Here is a 15,173-nt window from a genome sequence, read left to right as displayed (position 1 = left end):
ACACACACACACACACACACACACACACACACACACACACACACACTCACACACTCTAGTGTAAACCACACTATTTTATTTAACGCTTGGTCTTTCTGTTTTTATTTGTATGTATGTGCAAGGGTGTATGTGGGGGTGTGAGGTTAGAGGAGGATGTTCAGTATCTTCCTCTCGTTTTCTACACTATAGAAAACAAGTCTTTACCTGAACCTGAAGCTCAATGTTTTTCAAACAGCACAGGAGAAAAACCAGGCAGTTGCTGACCAGCAAACCCAAGCAGCCTTGTCTTTGTCCTGTCCTGTCCCACCTTGTGTCCACATCACATGGTCAAGCCCAGCTTTTTAGGTGGGCGTTGGGAATTTTCACTCAGGTCTCTTGTGTGCACAGCAGCTGCTCTCACCAACCAAGACAGCCCCGTTTTGTATATGCAGAGTCAGATTGGTAGGGCTGCCCTCGAGGACAACAAAGGAGTGAAGTACGGTACTTCAGAACCATTGAGCTTTATCCAAGTCTTTTTGGTTTGTTTGTTTTTGTTTATTTTTATATCTTGTTTGTTTGGATTGGCTTGGTTTTTGAGACAGGGTCTCACTCTGTAGCTCTGACTGTCCTGGAACTCACTATGTAGTGCTATGGTGTGGAACTCAGATCTGCCTGTCTCTGCCTCCTGAGTGCTGAGATTAGAGGCTTGCACAACTACACCCAACTACATTGCACAAATCTTAAGTTAACTGAAGGGACATCTCTTTCTAATGTTTAGAAAGCTACTCCGGGAGGATCAGTTGGAGCCCGTAACCAAAGCAGCACAGCAGGAAGAATTGGAAAGAAGAAAGCGCCTGGAGCAGCAGAGGAAAGAATATGCAGCCCCCATTCCTACTGTCCCTTTGGAGTTCCTACCTGGTAAGCAGCCTTTTGTTAGGAATGACCACTAGTTCCAGGAGAAAAGGCCCTTAGCTCGCAGAGTGGTCAGACAGGTCTGGGTTGTAGTCTAGCAGGAACCCTGAAGGCTCTTTGCTTGTTGACAGCCTTTCATAGTCAGAAGCTCTGTCATTTAGAAAGTGGAAATAGATGAAAACTTACTCAGGTTAACTTTATTGAGGCTTGTTGTTTCCCCTGTAGTTTTAGATCTTAGCATGCCAGGGGAATGTGGAAGGGAGACTGGGACGTTTTCTTAGCTTCCCTCTGCTTCTCTTCTCAGTGATCATTCCCCCACTAGAGCAGCAGAGGAAGAGGGTGGGAAGCACTTGGAAATGTGTTTGAGCTGAATGTGGGGAGTTTTACTTACTCTTTTAATTTAACATTAGTTGGAGTGTGTGTGTGTGTGTGTGTGTGTGTGTGTGTGTGTGTGGTGTAGAGGCACATTTGTAGATCATGTGTAGAGGTCAGAGGACAACTTGGAGAAATTGGCTGTCTTCATGTGGGTCCTGATGATTACACTCAGGTCTCCAGGCTTGGCAGCGAGCACTTTACCCGCTGAACCACCTCACTGGCCCTAAATGTCTTCATGTCCATCTTTCTTTTCCCAGAGGAAATTGTCTTACGAGCTAGTGATGGTCCCCAACTCCCTCCTCGGGTCTTAGCCCAGGAAGTCATTTGTTTGGACAGTAGCAGTGGCAGTGAGGATGAAAAAAGTAGTCGAGACGGTAAGGTCAGGCCAGAGGGGCCTCCATCCACTTCCTCCTGGTCCGTGGTCATCTTTACATTTATTCCCTCCCTCCCTCCCTCCCTCCCTCCCTCCCTCCCTCTCCCTCCCCTTCCCTTTTTAATTGCTAGTGGTGGAGGTGTTGAGGTCTTCCCTGTAGTCTAGCCTGGAGCTCACAGTACCCTCTTTGCTTCTCAGCCGTGCAAGTGTGGGACTTATCGAACCACCACACCTGACTTGGAAATACTTTTGAAAACTCCAGTCCTTGTTCATTTGGTTTGGAGTCCACCTCTAGCACGTATCCCTGTGTTAACTTAGCTTATCTTGTCTCTGAAAGAAAGACACTTTAAAAACATTTCTTTTGTGAGTGGTGACAAGTTTTAGCTAACTCCCTGTCTCTCCCTCTGACAAACCACAGCACTCTGCTCCTTTGATATTTTTTCCCCTGACTCAGAGGTAATTGAGCTGAGTTCTGGAGAGGAGGATACGCTGCACATCGTGGACAGCAGTGAGTCTGTCAGCGAGGAGGACGAGGAAGAGGAGAAGGGTGGCACCCATGTGAACGACGCCTTAAACCAGCATGATGCTCTCGGGCGGGTCCTTGTCAACCTGAATCACCCTCCAGAGGAGGAGAATGTCTTCCTGGCCCCCCAGTTGGCACGGGCTGTGAAACCTCATCAGGTACAGCCATCTCCAGCCTACTCTCCTTGCATTTTCCTTGCTGCAAACATTGCCTGCTTCTGGTTATTAGTATTCTAGCCTGTAAAGTACTTGTTGGATCCCAAGAGCAGCTGTTGGAAAATCCTGATCCAGTTGATGTTTTAAGAGTCCTTTGAATATGAATACAGTGGGGAGAGGGAAGAGATAAGCCTCAGGCTAGCCCTGTCCAGTAGAAATCACTGGACTGGGAGGAGGCCTGACTGTTAAGAGCACACACTGTTCTTGCAGAGGACTCAGGTTTGGGTCCCAGCACTGGCATAGTGGCTCTGTAACTCCAGTTTCAAGGCATCCAAGAGGTCCTGTATGCACATGGTGCACATACATACATGTCCTCCCTCAGGCACACACACACACGCACACACACACACACACATATGCTGAAATAAATACTAAAAATGCCATTTACCACATCTTGGTTCTGATGAATCAATAAGGAAAATCTTGAGAGACATAGATTCAAAAGACATATGAAAGTCAGACTTTAGGGAATTTCTGAAAATTGAGAACATAATAGTTTGTATTGATCCAGTTCTGGAACTAGTACCAGTGAGTGAACGCCCACAGTCAGAGATTGACTCAGTTTCAGAACTTCCCACAGCAAGAACTATTGGGTTACCTAGAGGAGGCACCCCTCAAGCGCAGAGCAGCCAGGCTGACTGAAAGACCTTGTCAGGAGTCTGCTCCTGAAGACCCTTTAGCTCCTATAGGACTTTATCTGAGGCCAGTACTATTTTGTGTGTCACCAGCCAGAGTGACAAAATTCTGTAGACCAGTCAGGGTATAGGGAAACCTCCATCTTCACTCATACCAACATCTGACATAAATACATGCTTATTTACTGACTATTCTCAAGTGAGTAAAACTATGTAGCCCTGATCTCTGGTAGTGTTTCTAACATTTGTGTGTTTTGTTTCTTGTCAGATTGGTGGGATCCGGTTCCTATATGATAACCTAGTGGAGTCCTTAGAAAGGTTTAAGACCAGTAGTGGCTTTGGCTGTATCCTGGCCCATAGCATGGGTCTGGGGAAAACTCTGCAAGTAATCTCCTTCATTGATGTCCTTTTCCGCCATACGCCAGCCAAAACAGTCCTTGCCATTGTGCCGGTAAGAGCGCTTAACTCACCCTTTGAACATCTCTGGGGACCTAAAAACTTGTTGAGAGAGAGAGAGAGAGAGAGAGAGAGAGAGAGAGAGAGAGAGAGAGAGAGAGANGAGGGGAGGGGAGGAGAGAGAGAGAGAGAGAGAGAGAGAGAGAGAGAGAGAGGAGAGAGAATATGAATGAATGTGTGTGAGAGTGAGTGAGAGTGAGTCTGTGTCTATGTTTGTGTGTGTGTTGGGAGTGAGGGGCAGTTTGTTAAATGTTAAAAGTGATGATGACCTGAATTCAAGCCTGGCAACCTGCAGAGTGGCAGGAGAGCAGAGGACTGGCTCCCACAGGTTGTCCTCTGACCTCCACATGCACATAAACAAAATAAACAAAATATTTATAAAAAGAGAGAGAAAGAAAGAAAAAGCCAACTTTTTTGGGCTTGTCATAGGTGAACACTCTTCAGAATTGGTTGGCAGAGTTCAACATGTGGCTCCCGGCTCCTGAAGCCCTCCCAGCCGACAGCAAGCCTGAAGAAGTCCAGCCTCGGTTCTTTAAAGTTCATATCTTGAATGATGAACACAAGTAGGTGGCCTACCTGTCCTCTCTGTCATAGTCACTTTAGACTTCTCTGGGACTATTGAAGTATGTCTCTCTGTCGTCCCAGATTTGATTTCTTGATGTTTCTATCTCTGTTCTTGCTCACCCCTCACCCCCAGCACACACAGTTGTTCAGAACAGTCAGATTTATATAACCTGAGAAGAGTGAAGTTTCTTAGTTCTGCTCTAGGATGCTTTTCTGTCATAATACGTCTACAACCTAGACATATTTCTGGTGCATACACTGCTTTTAATATTGTCTAATCTGGCCTACATCTGTATCACTAAGGGAAAAGCCTCCCTATATCAACATGACACAGTGAACCCATCAAAGACAGGAGACTCTGAGTGACCCAGCAGGTGGCTGGGTGGCTGTTCCCTGCCCTGCTCTGTCAGGCTTTAGTGCTCAGGTGTGAGCAGAGGCACTGCCGAGGGCCTTTGCTTCTCCATTGCCTTAGCCCTGGTACTTTTCTGTTCTCCTTGGTTTATCATGGAATCCTGGTCAGATGCAAGATGGAGTTGCCTTTCTTGCCATGGCTTGTGTTCACCATGGGGAAACCTGGAATGGTGTCTTGTAGGTATATATGCAAGGGTTTAGCATTTCCTTTTGCCTCTTCCATAGAATTACTGATTCTCGTTGGTTAGCCTTCATCAATGATTCAGTCCAGTATAAAGTAGTATTTCTGGGATACTAGGAAAGTTCTTGGTTAGCTAATCTACCTTGAGCTTGCTGCCAAATGAAATCTTTGCCAATAAAACATTCCAGATATAAATCAATGCAGCTTTGATTAAAAAAATTCTTATTGATTAGCAGCTGAAACAACTATTTTCTTTCTGTTTTCCTTTTTTAAAAAAGAAAAACCAACTTTATAGAACAGTTTATAACTCACAGTTTTCCCTTCTGCAGGACGGTGGCATCCCGTGCTAAAGTGACGGCTGATTGGGTTTCAGAGGGTGGAGTGCTGCTGATGGGGTATGAGATGTACAGACTACTCACGCTGAAGAAGTCCTTAGCCACAAGTAGGCCGAAGAAAACCAAGAAACGCTCTCATCCCGTCATCATTGATCTGGATGAAGAAGACCGGCAGCAGGAGTTCCGGAGAGGTGGGTGACTCATCCCGGGGGTGTCAGGGTGGGTGGCTTATCCTGGGGATGATCCTGGAGATGGCAGGGCAGAAGAGGCCACCAGTACCAGTTAGGTTTGAAATGAATTGGTAACTTAAACCTGCTATCTGGGTGGAACAACCTTCAGTGCCTTTCAGAAAGGACTGCATATTCTGGAAGCCACTCCTAGACTCAAAGGACACTCCCTGGCTTGGTGTCCTTGGAAATTAACTGCTGCCATTAGCAGTTCATAGAGATACTGTGAGAAAGTATTAAGAAAACATAAGTTGTTTTCTTATAAGGGCTGGGCATGGTGGTGAACATATTTAAATCTCAGCACTTGGGAGGCAGAGGCAGGCAGATCTCTGAGTTTGAGGCCATCTCTTTATTTTACATAGTAAGTTCCAGGCCATCCAGGGCTACACAGTGAGACCCAGTCTCAAAACAAAACAAACAAACAAAAAATCCTCTAAAGCTAATAGTAAGACAGAGAGTAGTGATGTTTGTGAATTTATAAAAAGGAGTAATCTCAGTTGGCTGTTCACAGCTTTATTCTATCTTTAAACAAACAAACCAAAACAATATTTAGGCTTCTAGAGATGGCTCAGCAGTTAAGAGCACTTGTTGCTCCTCTAGAGGACCCAGTTTTTCCCAGAACCTACATGATGGTCTATAACTGAAGTTTCAGGAGATTCAATGCTTTCTTCTGACCCCTACAGGCACCAAGTATACACATGGTATATGAACATACATACATACACACAAACACACATAAATAAAATGAATAATTAGTAAAATCAAAACACACACACATGTTGATGATTCTTTGAGAATTTCATACAATGTATTTTAGTTATCATCACCCTCCTCCAACTCCCCCACCCCCACCCCCACACACCTGCCCTCTCTACTCTTCCCTCCCTACCCCTGTCCCTGCAACTCAAATTCAGTTTATGTTATTCTTGGGAGTGCATGTGGTGGACCCTCCAGAGGTGATATCATTAAAGAAAACTGACTGGCCCTCTCCCAGCAGTTCCCAAGTACCAGTAGTACCTAAGCTAATGTTGGGAATCCTGTGTTGGGAATCCTGCCCACCTTTCCTCCTCTATGCCAAGATTTCCCCCGGCTTGAGCTTGCCTGGGTTTTTTGCACACTACCACATTAACTGTGAGTCCCTATGCTTGCTAGTCTCTTGTGTCCAGAAAACAGATTTCTTAAAGTTATTTACCATCTCTGCCTCTTAACAATTTTTCTACCCCCTCTTTCACAAAGATCCCTGTGTGCATGTCTGTGTGTGTGTGTGGTGTGTGTGTGTGTGTGTGTGTGTGAGAGAGAGAGAGAGAGAGAGAGAGAGAGAGAGAGAGAGAGAGAGAGGATTGATTTATGGCTGAACACACTACAGTTTTTTATTTTGCATGCTGACCCATTGTGGGTCTCTGTGTTAATTGTCCTAAAGTTCTCTGATGAGGAATGAGAGATGTACTGACCTATGGGTGCCCATTCTATTTTTTAAAGAGCCTTTGTTGAAAGTTTTTAAGGATTTAGAAACCCAATTCCCAGCAACCACATAGTGGCTCACAACCATCTGTAATGAGATCTGATGCCTTCTTCTGGTGTGTCTGAAGACAGCTACAATGTACTCACATATATTAAATAAATAAATCTTAAAAAAAAAAAAGGATTTAGAAACCATTCATTTTATAAGTCTTCATTCTGTGGTATGTCTACCCTGGGTTTGTATCTGTGGCAGGGTGACCATGTCATTTACAGTGACTGGGGAGTGACAGTGAGACCTTGTCCTTAACCAGCCCCTGTCAGCCAGCCTTCAGAAGGACCCAAAGTGCTGGATGACAAGAAAGAGCCCACTGTGGCGTCTAAGTTATTCCTATGGGTTTTATCCAGACATATTTTTAATCCTACACTCAAAATCCATGCAGGATCCCCCACCCCCAGTCCCTGTCCCCCAATTGATTTAAACCCCAGGATTGCAAGTAATTTTTATGTTAGCTTGAAAAAGAAAAATTTAAAGGGAATAAGTAAAGTAAGTTAAGGAGTGGGGATAAGAAGATACTAATGCAAGAGTCAGTGGCTAGGTTAGCCTCACACAGAACTTGTAGGAGCTTATCTGGCTGCTTCCCTTTTGTCAATGGGGGCTGACTCTTGCTTCCCTGCTTCCTTCATTTCTTCTGTCTCTTCCAGGGCTCTCCCCTACTTCTCATATTATTGACTAAGAGCAGGCCCTCTCACCCTCTGACTCCGGATCCTCTTCCCTCCTTAGAGTTTGAGAAGGCCTTATGCCGCCCTGGTCCTGATGTGGTGATCTGTGACGAGGGACACCGCATCAAAAATTGCCAAGCCAGCACCTCACAGGCTCTGAAGAACATACGTTCTCGTCGGCGGGTAGTGCTGACTGGCTACCCTCTACAGAACAACCTCATTGAGTACTGGTGCATGGTGGACTTTGTGCGCCCAGATTTCCTTGGTACTCGTCAGGAGTTTAGCAACATGTTTGAACGCCCTATCCTAAACGGACAGTGTATTGACAGCACACCTCAGGATGTCCGCCTCATGCGCTACCGGAGCCATGTTTTGCACAGCCTCCTGGAGGGCTTTGTGCAGAGGTGAGGTCTTGTTTTCTGAATCCTTCTATGGGTAGTGGGCATGCCAAAGCTCTGATGAAGGGAAAATACTACCACTAGAGGACCCTTCCTAGTGAAGCAGCAATAAAACTGAGTGACTAGCAGACAGTCGATGTACTGTTTATTGTCTCGGGAAGTTTATCCCATAAGCTCTTCACTCAGAAGTTGTTTTTGTTGAATGTGATGGACTATGTCTCCTAGCACTCAAGAGGCTGAGGCAGTGAGGCTGAGGCCAGTGAACTCAAGCTAGTGTCATCTAAAGTTGTTGAAAATACCTGTTTTAACTTGTTTTTAGAAAAGGAATGAGCCAGCATTCTGCTGAATCTGATAAAAGAATAAATATAATTCTAGAATATTGCTTTACCAGTTGTAGCATCTCAGTTGATGTGGTGAAGGCTGATCTAAAGCAGCTCTTTTTTTTCCTCCTGGTAAGATGACAAATGTGGAAAAAAAAAAAAAAACTCAGACATGCATCCCTGAATTTGGGCAAGAACCTAGAGTTAGTTCCTTTGGCCTTCCCTTTGGAGTTACCCCGTTAGCTGTGACTCGGGACAGTGTCACTCTCTCTGTACCATCCTGCTCCACACAAGGATGCATTGCATGTCAAGATATTTCCAGAAAATGGTGTGGCAAGAGTGTAGGCCTTGTTTATATCCTCAACTGATCCTGGCCACAGTTCCTAGGTGTGCTTTCTATAGGCCACTTCTGATCTCTTTGCCTCTGTAGGAGAGGCCACACTGTGTTGAAGATTCACCTCCCTGCCAAAGAAGAGAATGTGATCCTGGTGCGGCTTTCTCAGATCCAGCGAGATTTGTACACACAATTCATGGACCGTTTCCGGGATTGTGGTACCAGTGGCTGGTTAGGGCTGAATCCTCTGAAGGCTTTCTGTGTATGCTGCAAGGTGAGTGGGGCCCTCAGGGAATGGATGGAAAGTAAGGGTGTACATAAGTCCTAGGGCAGGATCCTTGTGGGAATTCTGGGTGAAGGAAGACTAGAGTTTAATGGGCTGCCCTCATTCACAACACTGCTGATTGTATACCACAAAACTTCTTGGGGTACTGCTCATATAATATGCTCAGTGCTACCTTTTTGTGCTGAACCCCAGAAACTACCCTTTCTTAATGATTTTTTTTTTTGGTCTTGGAAAAGAAGGGTGATAGAGGACCATTGTGGGATGGAGAGTTTTTTTACTGCTGTATGACTGAGGCTGGACCTATTGGTATATGCCTGTAATTAGCATTCAGGAGGCTGAAATAGGGTGTAGTGATCTAGGACAGCTTGAGCTCCATAGGGAGACACTGCCTCCAAAAAGTAGAAAACAAAAAGATTATACAAAGTACCTTTGGTTTGGTCTGTGTTTAGTAGGTTGAGGTCTTTCTCATTCCTGCTATCGATCCTATTTTTTTGACTTAGTGTCCCTGGATATATTCTTGGAACATCTATTAGATATTGTTCCCAATCCATTGTAAGTTGGCTGAAGATATATCTCTGAGATCAGATGGGATTTCTTCAGTCATTCATTCATTTATTCATTCATCCACCTATCTATTCATTTAGAATCTTATTATATAGTCTAGGCTGTCTCGGAACTCAAATCCTCCTGCCTTAGCCTCCTGAATGTGGGGATTACTGGTATGTGCCACCACACCTGGCAATAGATGGGATTTCAAAATATCTCTTTTGTCTTTCAAAACATTGTTCTACCACATTGTCTTGACTGGCCTTAAACTCTTGGCAATCCTCTTGCCTCAACCTTCTAAGTACCATGACACATGGCTTTCAGAATTCTGCTTTTGTAGCCACTGCCCTGACCAGAGCCAAGAAACAAAAGCACAAGTGCTCTTTGGATAGTGTTCTGGGTTATTTATTCTTCCTTCTTTCTCCTCTGTCAGGGATCTCAACTTTTCCGAGGAGTTGTTCCTGAAATTACACCCAATTGGTTATGTATCAATCAGAAATCTTTCTTTCATAGGGAGGGATTCATTTTGTTTTGTTTAGTAGCTGAATGTAGCCACACAATGAAAACAAAGCATTCTTTCCCTGTTTGAGTTAAGAGTGAAATGCTAGTGACACAGCCCTTTTGTGAACGCAGTGGCACTTCCTGTTCATGTGTCATTGTCATCTAGGCTAGCAGTGAAATACAAGCTCTTTGACTAGGAAAGGTATATGTGTAGCAAGCGTTTGTTTGAGCATGTCTCCGTCTTCCTTGGGACCCCCTTGGAATGTTCTCTGCTCTATACCTTTCCTTTGTTTAACTTTAGATCTGGAACCATCCTGATGTGCTGTATGAAGCCCTTCAGAAGGAAAACCTAGCCAATGAGCAAGACCTAGATGTGGAAGAACTTGGCTCAGCGGGGACCAGTGCCCGCTGCCCACCACACGGCACAAAAGTCAAGGGAGAAGATAGTGCCTTGCCTTCCTCAATGGGAGAAGCAACCAACAGCAAGTTCCTACAGGGAGTTGGCTTTAACCCTTTCCAGGAACGGGGCAATAACATTGTTACATATGAGTGGGTGAGTCAGTCAGAGCCTTCAGTAGCCATAGCTGCTTCTGAGGAGGGATGGTGATGAGCAGCCTGGGGAGAGGATAGTTCACACACTCACTACACTAAGCAGCCTATGCAAAGAAAGCTAAAGGTAGCTACCAGGCCACCGCCTTTATTTCTACCCATTCAGCCTTGGATCTGTCCCAATCTTCCTTGCTTCTCTTTTGCAGGCCAAGGAGCTTCTGACTAATTATCAGACTGGCGTCCTGGAGAACTCTCCCAAGATGGTACTGCTTTTCCACCTGATTGAAGAAAGTGTGAAGCTCGGGGACAAGATTCTTGTATTTAGGTGAGAAGATGCTTAATATCTGTAGGACGGTAGAGTACAGTAGCTACAGAGCGAGACCATCGAGTGTCATCGTGCCCTTTGCCTTTTCCAGTGCACTGTAACCAAGCACTTGTAGTTAGGGTTTCCTTACACTCCAGCACCTAGCCCAGGTTCTTTCTCTTACCCACAAAGATTTAAAACTACATATTGATGTTGGAGATCATATTCTAAATATTCTAGTTAGTCCTTCAGACTGTGGCCCAGACCAAACCTGGCTAGTTTTTTTTCTTCTTCTTTAGCATTTATCTATGTATTTACTTTGTTTATTTATGTTTAATTTTTTATTTTATCTTACTTTAAATTTGTGGTGCTAGGAATTAAAACTGGAACCTCATTCAAAGTAGGCAAGTACGCTAGGCTTGGCAGAAAATGCCTTTATGTGCTAGGTGTCTTGTCAGCCCTCTTTAGGTTTTTGAGACAGGGTTTGAATGCCTGACTCTTGAGTCTCATTAAGTTGTCTAGAGCCACACTGGCCTTGAATTTGTATTCCTCTTGCTTCAGCCTTCCACAAAGGTTAGATTACCAAGCCCAGCTAGGTACACTTATTTTTTAAAAACACTTTTAGTCTTGTAAAAAGAAATACAAAGAATAAAGAGTATTTGTAGTCAGCTGGCTGTGGTGGCCTTTAATCCCAACACTTGGGAGACATAGGAAGGTGGATCTCTGTCAATTATAGGACAGCTTGGTCTACATAGTGAGTTCTAGCACAACCAGGACTATTCAGAGAAACCCTGTCTCAAAAAAACAAACAAACAATCTAAAACCAAACATAAAACAGATAAACAAGAGGACCTATATGTGGGCCATAAAACCTAAAGTGTTTTCTGTTTTGCCCTTTATAGAGTGTGTTTGCTGATCTCCCACTCTGCCCTTTTTAAAATAAGGTTTTACATATAAGGCCATGTTAGTGATGTGATATTTTTGCCAGGGTCAATCTGGCTGGGGCTTTGCGTCTCATCAAGATCTAACATGTATGCAAGGAAATAGGCATAAAGTAGATCGCTTTTGGCCACAGTATACCCCAAGGACCCTGGTTTGGGGGCATCAGGTGAGGGCTTCCACATGTGACAGTCAGTAGTGATTCAAGCTTCCTCCTGATTTTCATAATCAATCAATATCTCTCTCTTCTCTTCTCTTCTCTTCTCTTCTCTTCTCTTCTCTTCTCTTCTCTTCTCTTCTCTCTCTCTCTCTCTCTCTCCTCCCCTCCCCCGTCCCCCTCCCCCTCTTCCTCCCCCTCCCTCTCTCCCTCTCTCCACCTCATACACTGTTGCTGTCTTCAGACACACCAGAAGAGGGGAGCATCAGATACCATTACAGGTGGTTGTGAGCCACAGTGTGGTTGCTGGGAATTGAACTCAGGACCTCTGAAAGAGCAGTCAGTGCTCTTAACCACTGAGCCCTTCATAATGCTTTTCAATAATCTAGCTCTCTAAATGTTTTGAAAACAGTCAAGTGGATCTGCCTCCACAGGAGACTACTTGAGATACTTGAGGTTGTCTGTGGCTCACAGTTAGATTCATTGGTATCACCGTGTAGATTACACTGCTGAACACTGAGTTAAACCCCAGAATTTTCAATTGAGAGATTAAAGAAATGGTTTGTTTGTTTGTTTGTTTGTTTGGCTGTTTTCTGTTTGGTTTTGTTTTTATGGGTCCATGCTCATAAATCTATGGGTTAGGGAGAATATTTTGGCTGTGGTTAGTGGAGTTCCATCTCATAGGGAGTAGGTTGTGGGACCTCCACTTAGAAGGTTGCACAGGAGTAAGAACAAGGTTCCTTAGGGCTTGGGACCATCTGAATCACTTTTTCATTTCAGCCAGAGCCTTTCTACCTTGGCTCTCATCGAGGAGTTCCTAGGGAAACGAGACATGCCTTGTCTGCCTGGTGCCGAGGGGCAAGGAACACAGAAGTGGGTTCGAAATGTCAGCTACTTCCGTGAGTTTATTGCTGCTTTATTTCTGGAGTCTTGGCAAGATCTATTTAAGGACTTCCTTTCTTTCTCTCTTCTCTAACTCCATTCTTCTTTAAGTGTATAGAAATATGTGATTAGCCAAGAAATTGGGAGATACTGAGAAGCAGTTTTTAAAAAAGAACCACTGCTAGGGCTACAGAGATAGCTCAAGTACTGGGATCCAAGCATGTGTGACCATATGTGGCTCAAAGCTGGAGGAGCCACTGTGTAGCAGTGGCTGGAGGGGCCTTCTGGGAGAGATGAGAAGAATTTGAAAGTTTAGGATCACTGTGGCCTAATGACCATCGGGGTCAGAGTGAGTATAAACCTAGGTCATACTTTCTCTATGGGGGAGCTAAATACCCCCAAGGATGAAAGTTTGTGAGTGTGATGGGCGGGGGGTGGGGGGATCCTTTTTTCAGATGTGTAATTTATAGGTATACATAACCATGTATATATTATATCTATAATATTTAAATCCATGGAAGACATGATGTTGATTGAGAAAAGGTATCTAAACAGATTCCTTAAGTAAGTGGTAATAAAGAATAAAATTTCAGAAACACCATGATAACATTTGGGCCAGACTTGGCTATATATGTCTGACAGGTCTGTTGTATTTCAGTAATATTTGTTGTTGGTTTTTCACCCCCCCCAACTTGATGTCAGTAAGCATCTTCAATTTTGAGAACTAAAAATGCTCTAGTCATTGCAAGATTGTCCCCTGGAGGCATGAAGGTGGAGTAATTATTCTTTGAGAGTCACTGGCCTACAAAAATGGTGCACAGAAATGAAGACTCAAAGCTTGTGTTTTCTCTAGGAGTGACCAATGGGACAGCAGTGAGCTGTGTGTCACTACTGCAAACTCAGTGGGGAAGTAGGCTGGGGTCCTCAGTGAGAACTAACCTGGGCTTTGGTTTTCCCCTAACAGTACTAATCGTGTCTTCCACTTTTCAAGTTTTGTCTTTTTGTTCTTTTTTTTCCCCTGAGACAGGGTTTCTCTGTGTAGCCCTGGCTGTCCTGGAACTCACTCTGTAGACCAGGCTGGCCTCGAACTCAGAAATTCGCCTGCCTCTGCCTTCCAAGTGCTGGGATTAAAGGGGTGCGCCACCACACCTGGCCTGTCTTTTTGTTCTTTTTTTTTTTTTTTTTTTTATTTTTATTTATTATATGTAAGTACACTGTAGCTGTCTTCAGACACTCCAGAAGAGGGCGCCAGGTCTCGTTGCGGATGGTTGTGAGCCACCATGTGGTTGCTGGGATTTGAACTCTGGACCTTTGGAGGAGCAGTCGGGTGCTCTTACCCACTGAGCCATCTCACCAGCCCTGTCTTTTTGTTCTTAATGGATGACACTGCTTCAAGTCTTTTTGTTTGTTTTGTTTTGAGACAGGCTTTCACTATGTAGCTATGGGTGGCCTGGAGCTCACAGTGTAGAGTAGGTTAGCCTTGAACTCTTGTTAGGGATCATTCTGCCTCTGTCTCCACAGTGCTGGGATTAGAGCTGTGCATCACCACACCTGACCCTTCTGGACTTTTGTTTGTTTGTTTGGTTGGTTGGTTGTTTGGTTGTTTGGTTGGTTGAGTTTTTGTTGTTGTTGTTGTTGTTTTATGTTGCCTTATAGCAAGTTCTCGTCATCAAGAGCTTTTAAAAACAGTGAGTGTCTTGCTGGGCCTGGTGGCACATACCTATAGAGCATTTAGAGGCCAAGGTGAGATGGTTGTGAGGTGGAAGCTAGCCTGGACTATATAGTAACACTGTTTAAAAAGAAAACAAACAAACAAAAAACTTTCTTAAGGAAGAAGACTGGTAGAATGTTGTCACATTAAAATGAAAAATCCTTAGTGTTTCTGCACGCACTAGGAGTCCCATAAAGCTGAGTGGCAGCCCGAGTCAGCGTTTTCTGAGTTTCGTAGGTGAGTCAAATGCACTCTTAGGTCTGAACATTAGCCTGAATTCACTAGAGGGGAAAACATTGAAGATGTGGTTCCTCTCTATAGACCTGGCTGGCCTTGAACTCAGGCAGGCTGTATCTGCCTCCCGTGTGCTGGAGTTGAAGATGTGCCCCACCATTGCCAGGCTGTATTTTATAGTATTCCATGTGAGAATCACTCTCAACTATAGATAGATACTGTTGAATTGGACATCAGGGTACACACTTCTCAATGCTTGAGGAGCAAACATGTAGTTTCACAGTGCCGATGTCTAGGAAATGGACCATAGACCCATGGTATTTGTTGGAAAGATGGCTCAGTGGTGCTAAGAGCTCATGCTGCTCTTGGAGAGGATCAGAAATTCAGGTCCTACTATTCATGTTAAGCAAGTCACAGACAGACCCTATAGCTCCAGCTCTGAGAGAATCTGATATCTAGGGCCTCTGCAGGCACCAATGCTCACATGCATATACCCACACACAGACACACAAACATATATGCAATTAAAAATTTTAAAAATAGCCGGGCGTGGTGGCGCACGCCTTTAATCCCAGCACTCGGGAGGCAGAGGCAGGCGAATTTCTGAGTTCGAGGCCAGCCTGGTCTACAAAGTGAGTGCCAGGA

At 44.5% G+C, this 15,173-nt stretch overlaps 1 protein-coding gene across 1 annotated transcript in view; it reads left to right on the top strand.

The window, feature by feature from the left end:
- The window catches only part of Rad54l2 (RAD54 like 2), a 107,674-nt gene that overhangs the window by 74,080 nt on the left and 18,421 nt on the right, over positions 1 to 15,173 (top strand). Inside the window, exons 4-14 of the mRNA XM_021171453.2 lie at positions 758 to 897; positions 1,524 to 1,640; positions 2,094 to 2,320; positions 3,281 to 3,463; positions 3,898 to 4,031; positions 4,954 to 5,150; positions 7,429 to 7,771; positions 8,516 to 8,693; positions 10,054 to 10,305; positions 10,508 to 10,626; positions 12,482 to 12,600. Coding sequence (XP_021027112.1) covers positions 758 to 897; positions 1,524 to 1,640; positions 2,094 to 2,320; positions 3,281 to 3,463; positions 3,898 to 4,031; positions 4,954 to 5,150; positions 7,429 to 7,771; positions 8,516 to 8,693; positions 10,054 to 10,305; positions 10,508 to 10,626; positions 12,482 to 12,600 — 2,009 coding nt within the window. The remainder of the gene's footprint in view (positions 1 to 757; positions 898 to 1,523; positions 1,641 to 2,093; positions 2,321 to 3,280; positions 3,464 to 3,897; positions 4,032 to 4,953; positions 5,151 to 7,428; positions 7,772 to 8,515; positions 8,694 to 10,053; positions 10,306 to 10,507; positions 10,627 to 12,481; positions 12,601 to 15,173) is intronic.

Source organism: Mus caroli, chromosome 9 (genome assembly GCF_900094665.2).
Source record: "Mus caroli chromosome 9, CAROLI_EIJ_v1.1, whole genome shotgun sequence".
NCBI classification, from domain to species: domain Eukaryota; kingdom Metazoa; phylum Chordata; class Mammalia; order Rodentia; family Muridae; genus Mus; species Mus caroli.
The sequence above is the reverse complement of the archived record's forward strand: the minus strand, read 5'-3'. Positions and strand labels throughout refer to the sequence as shown.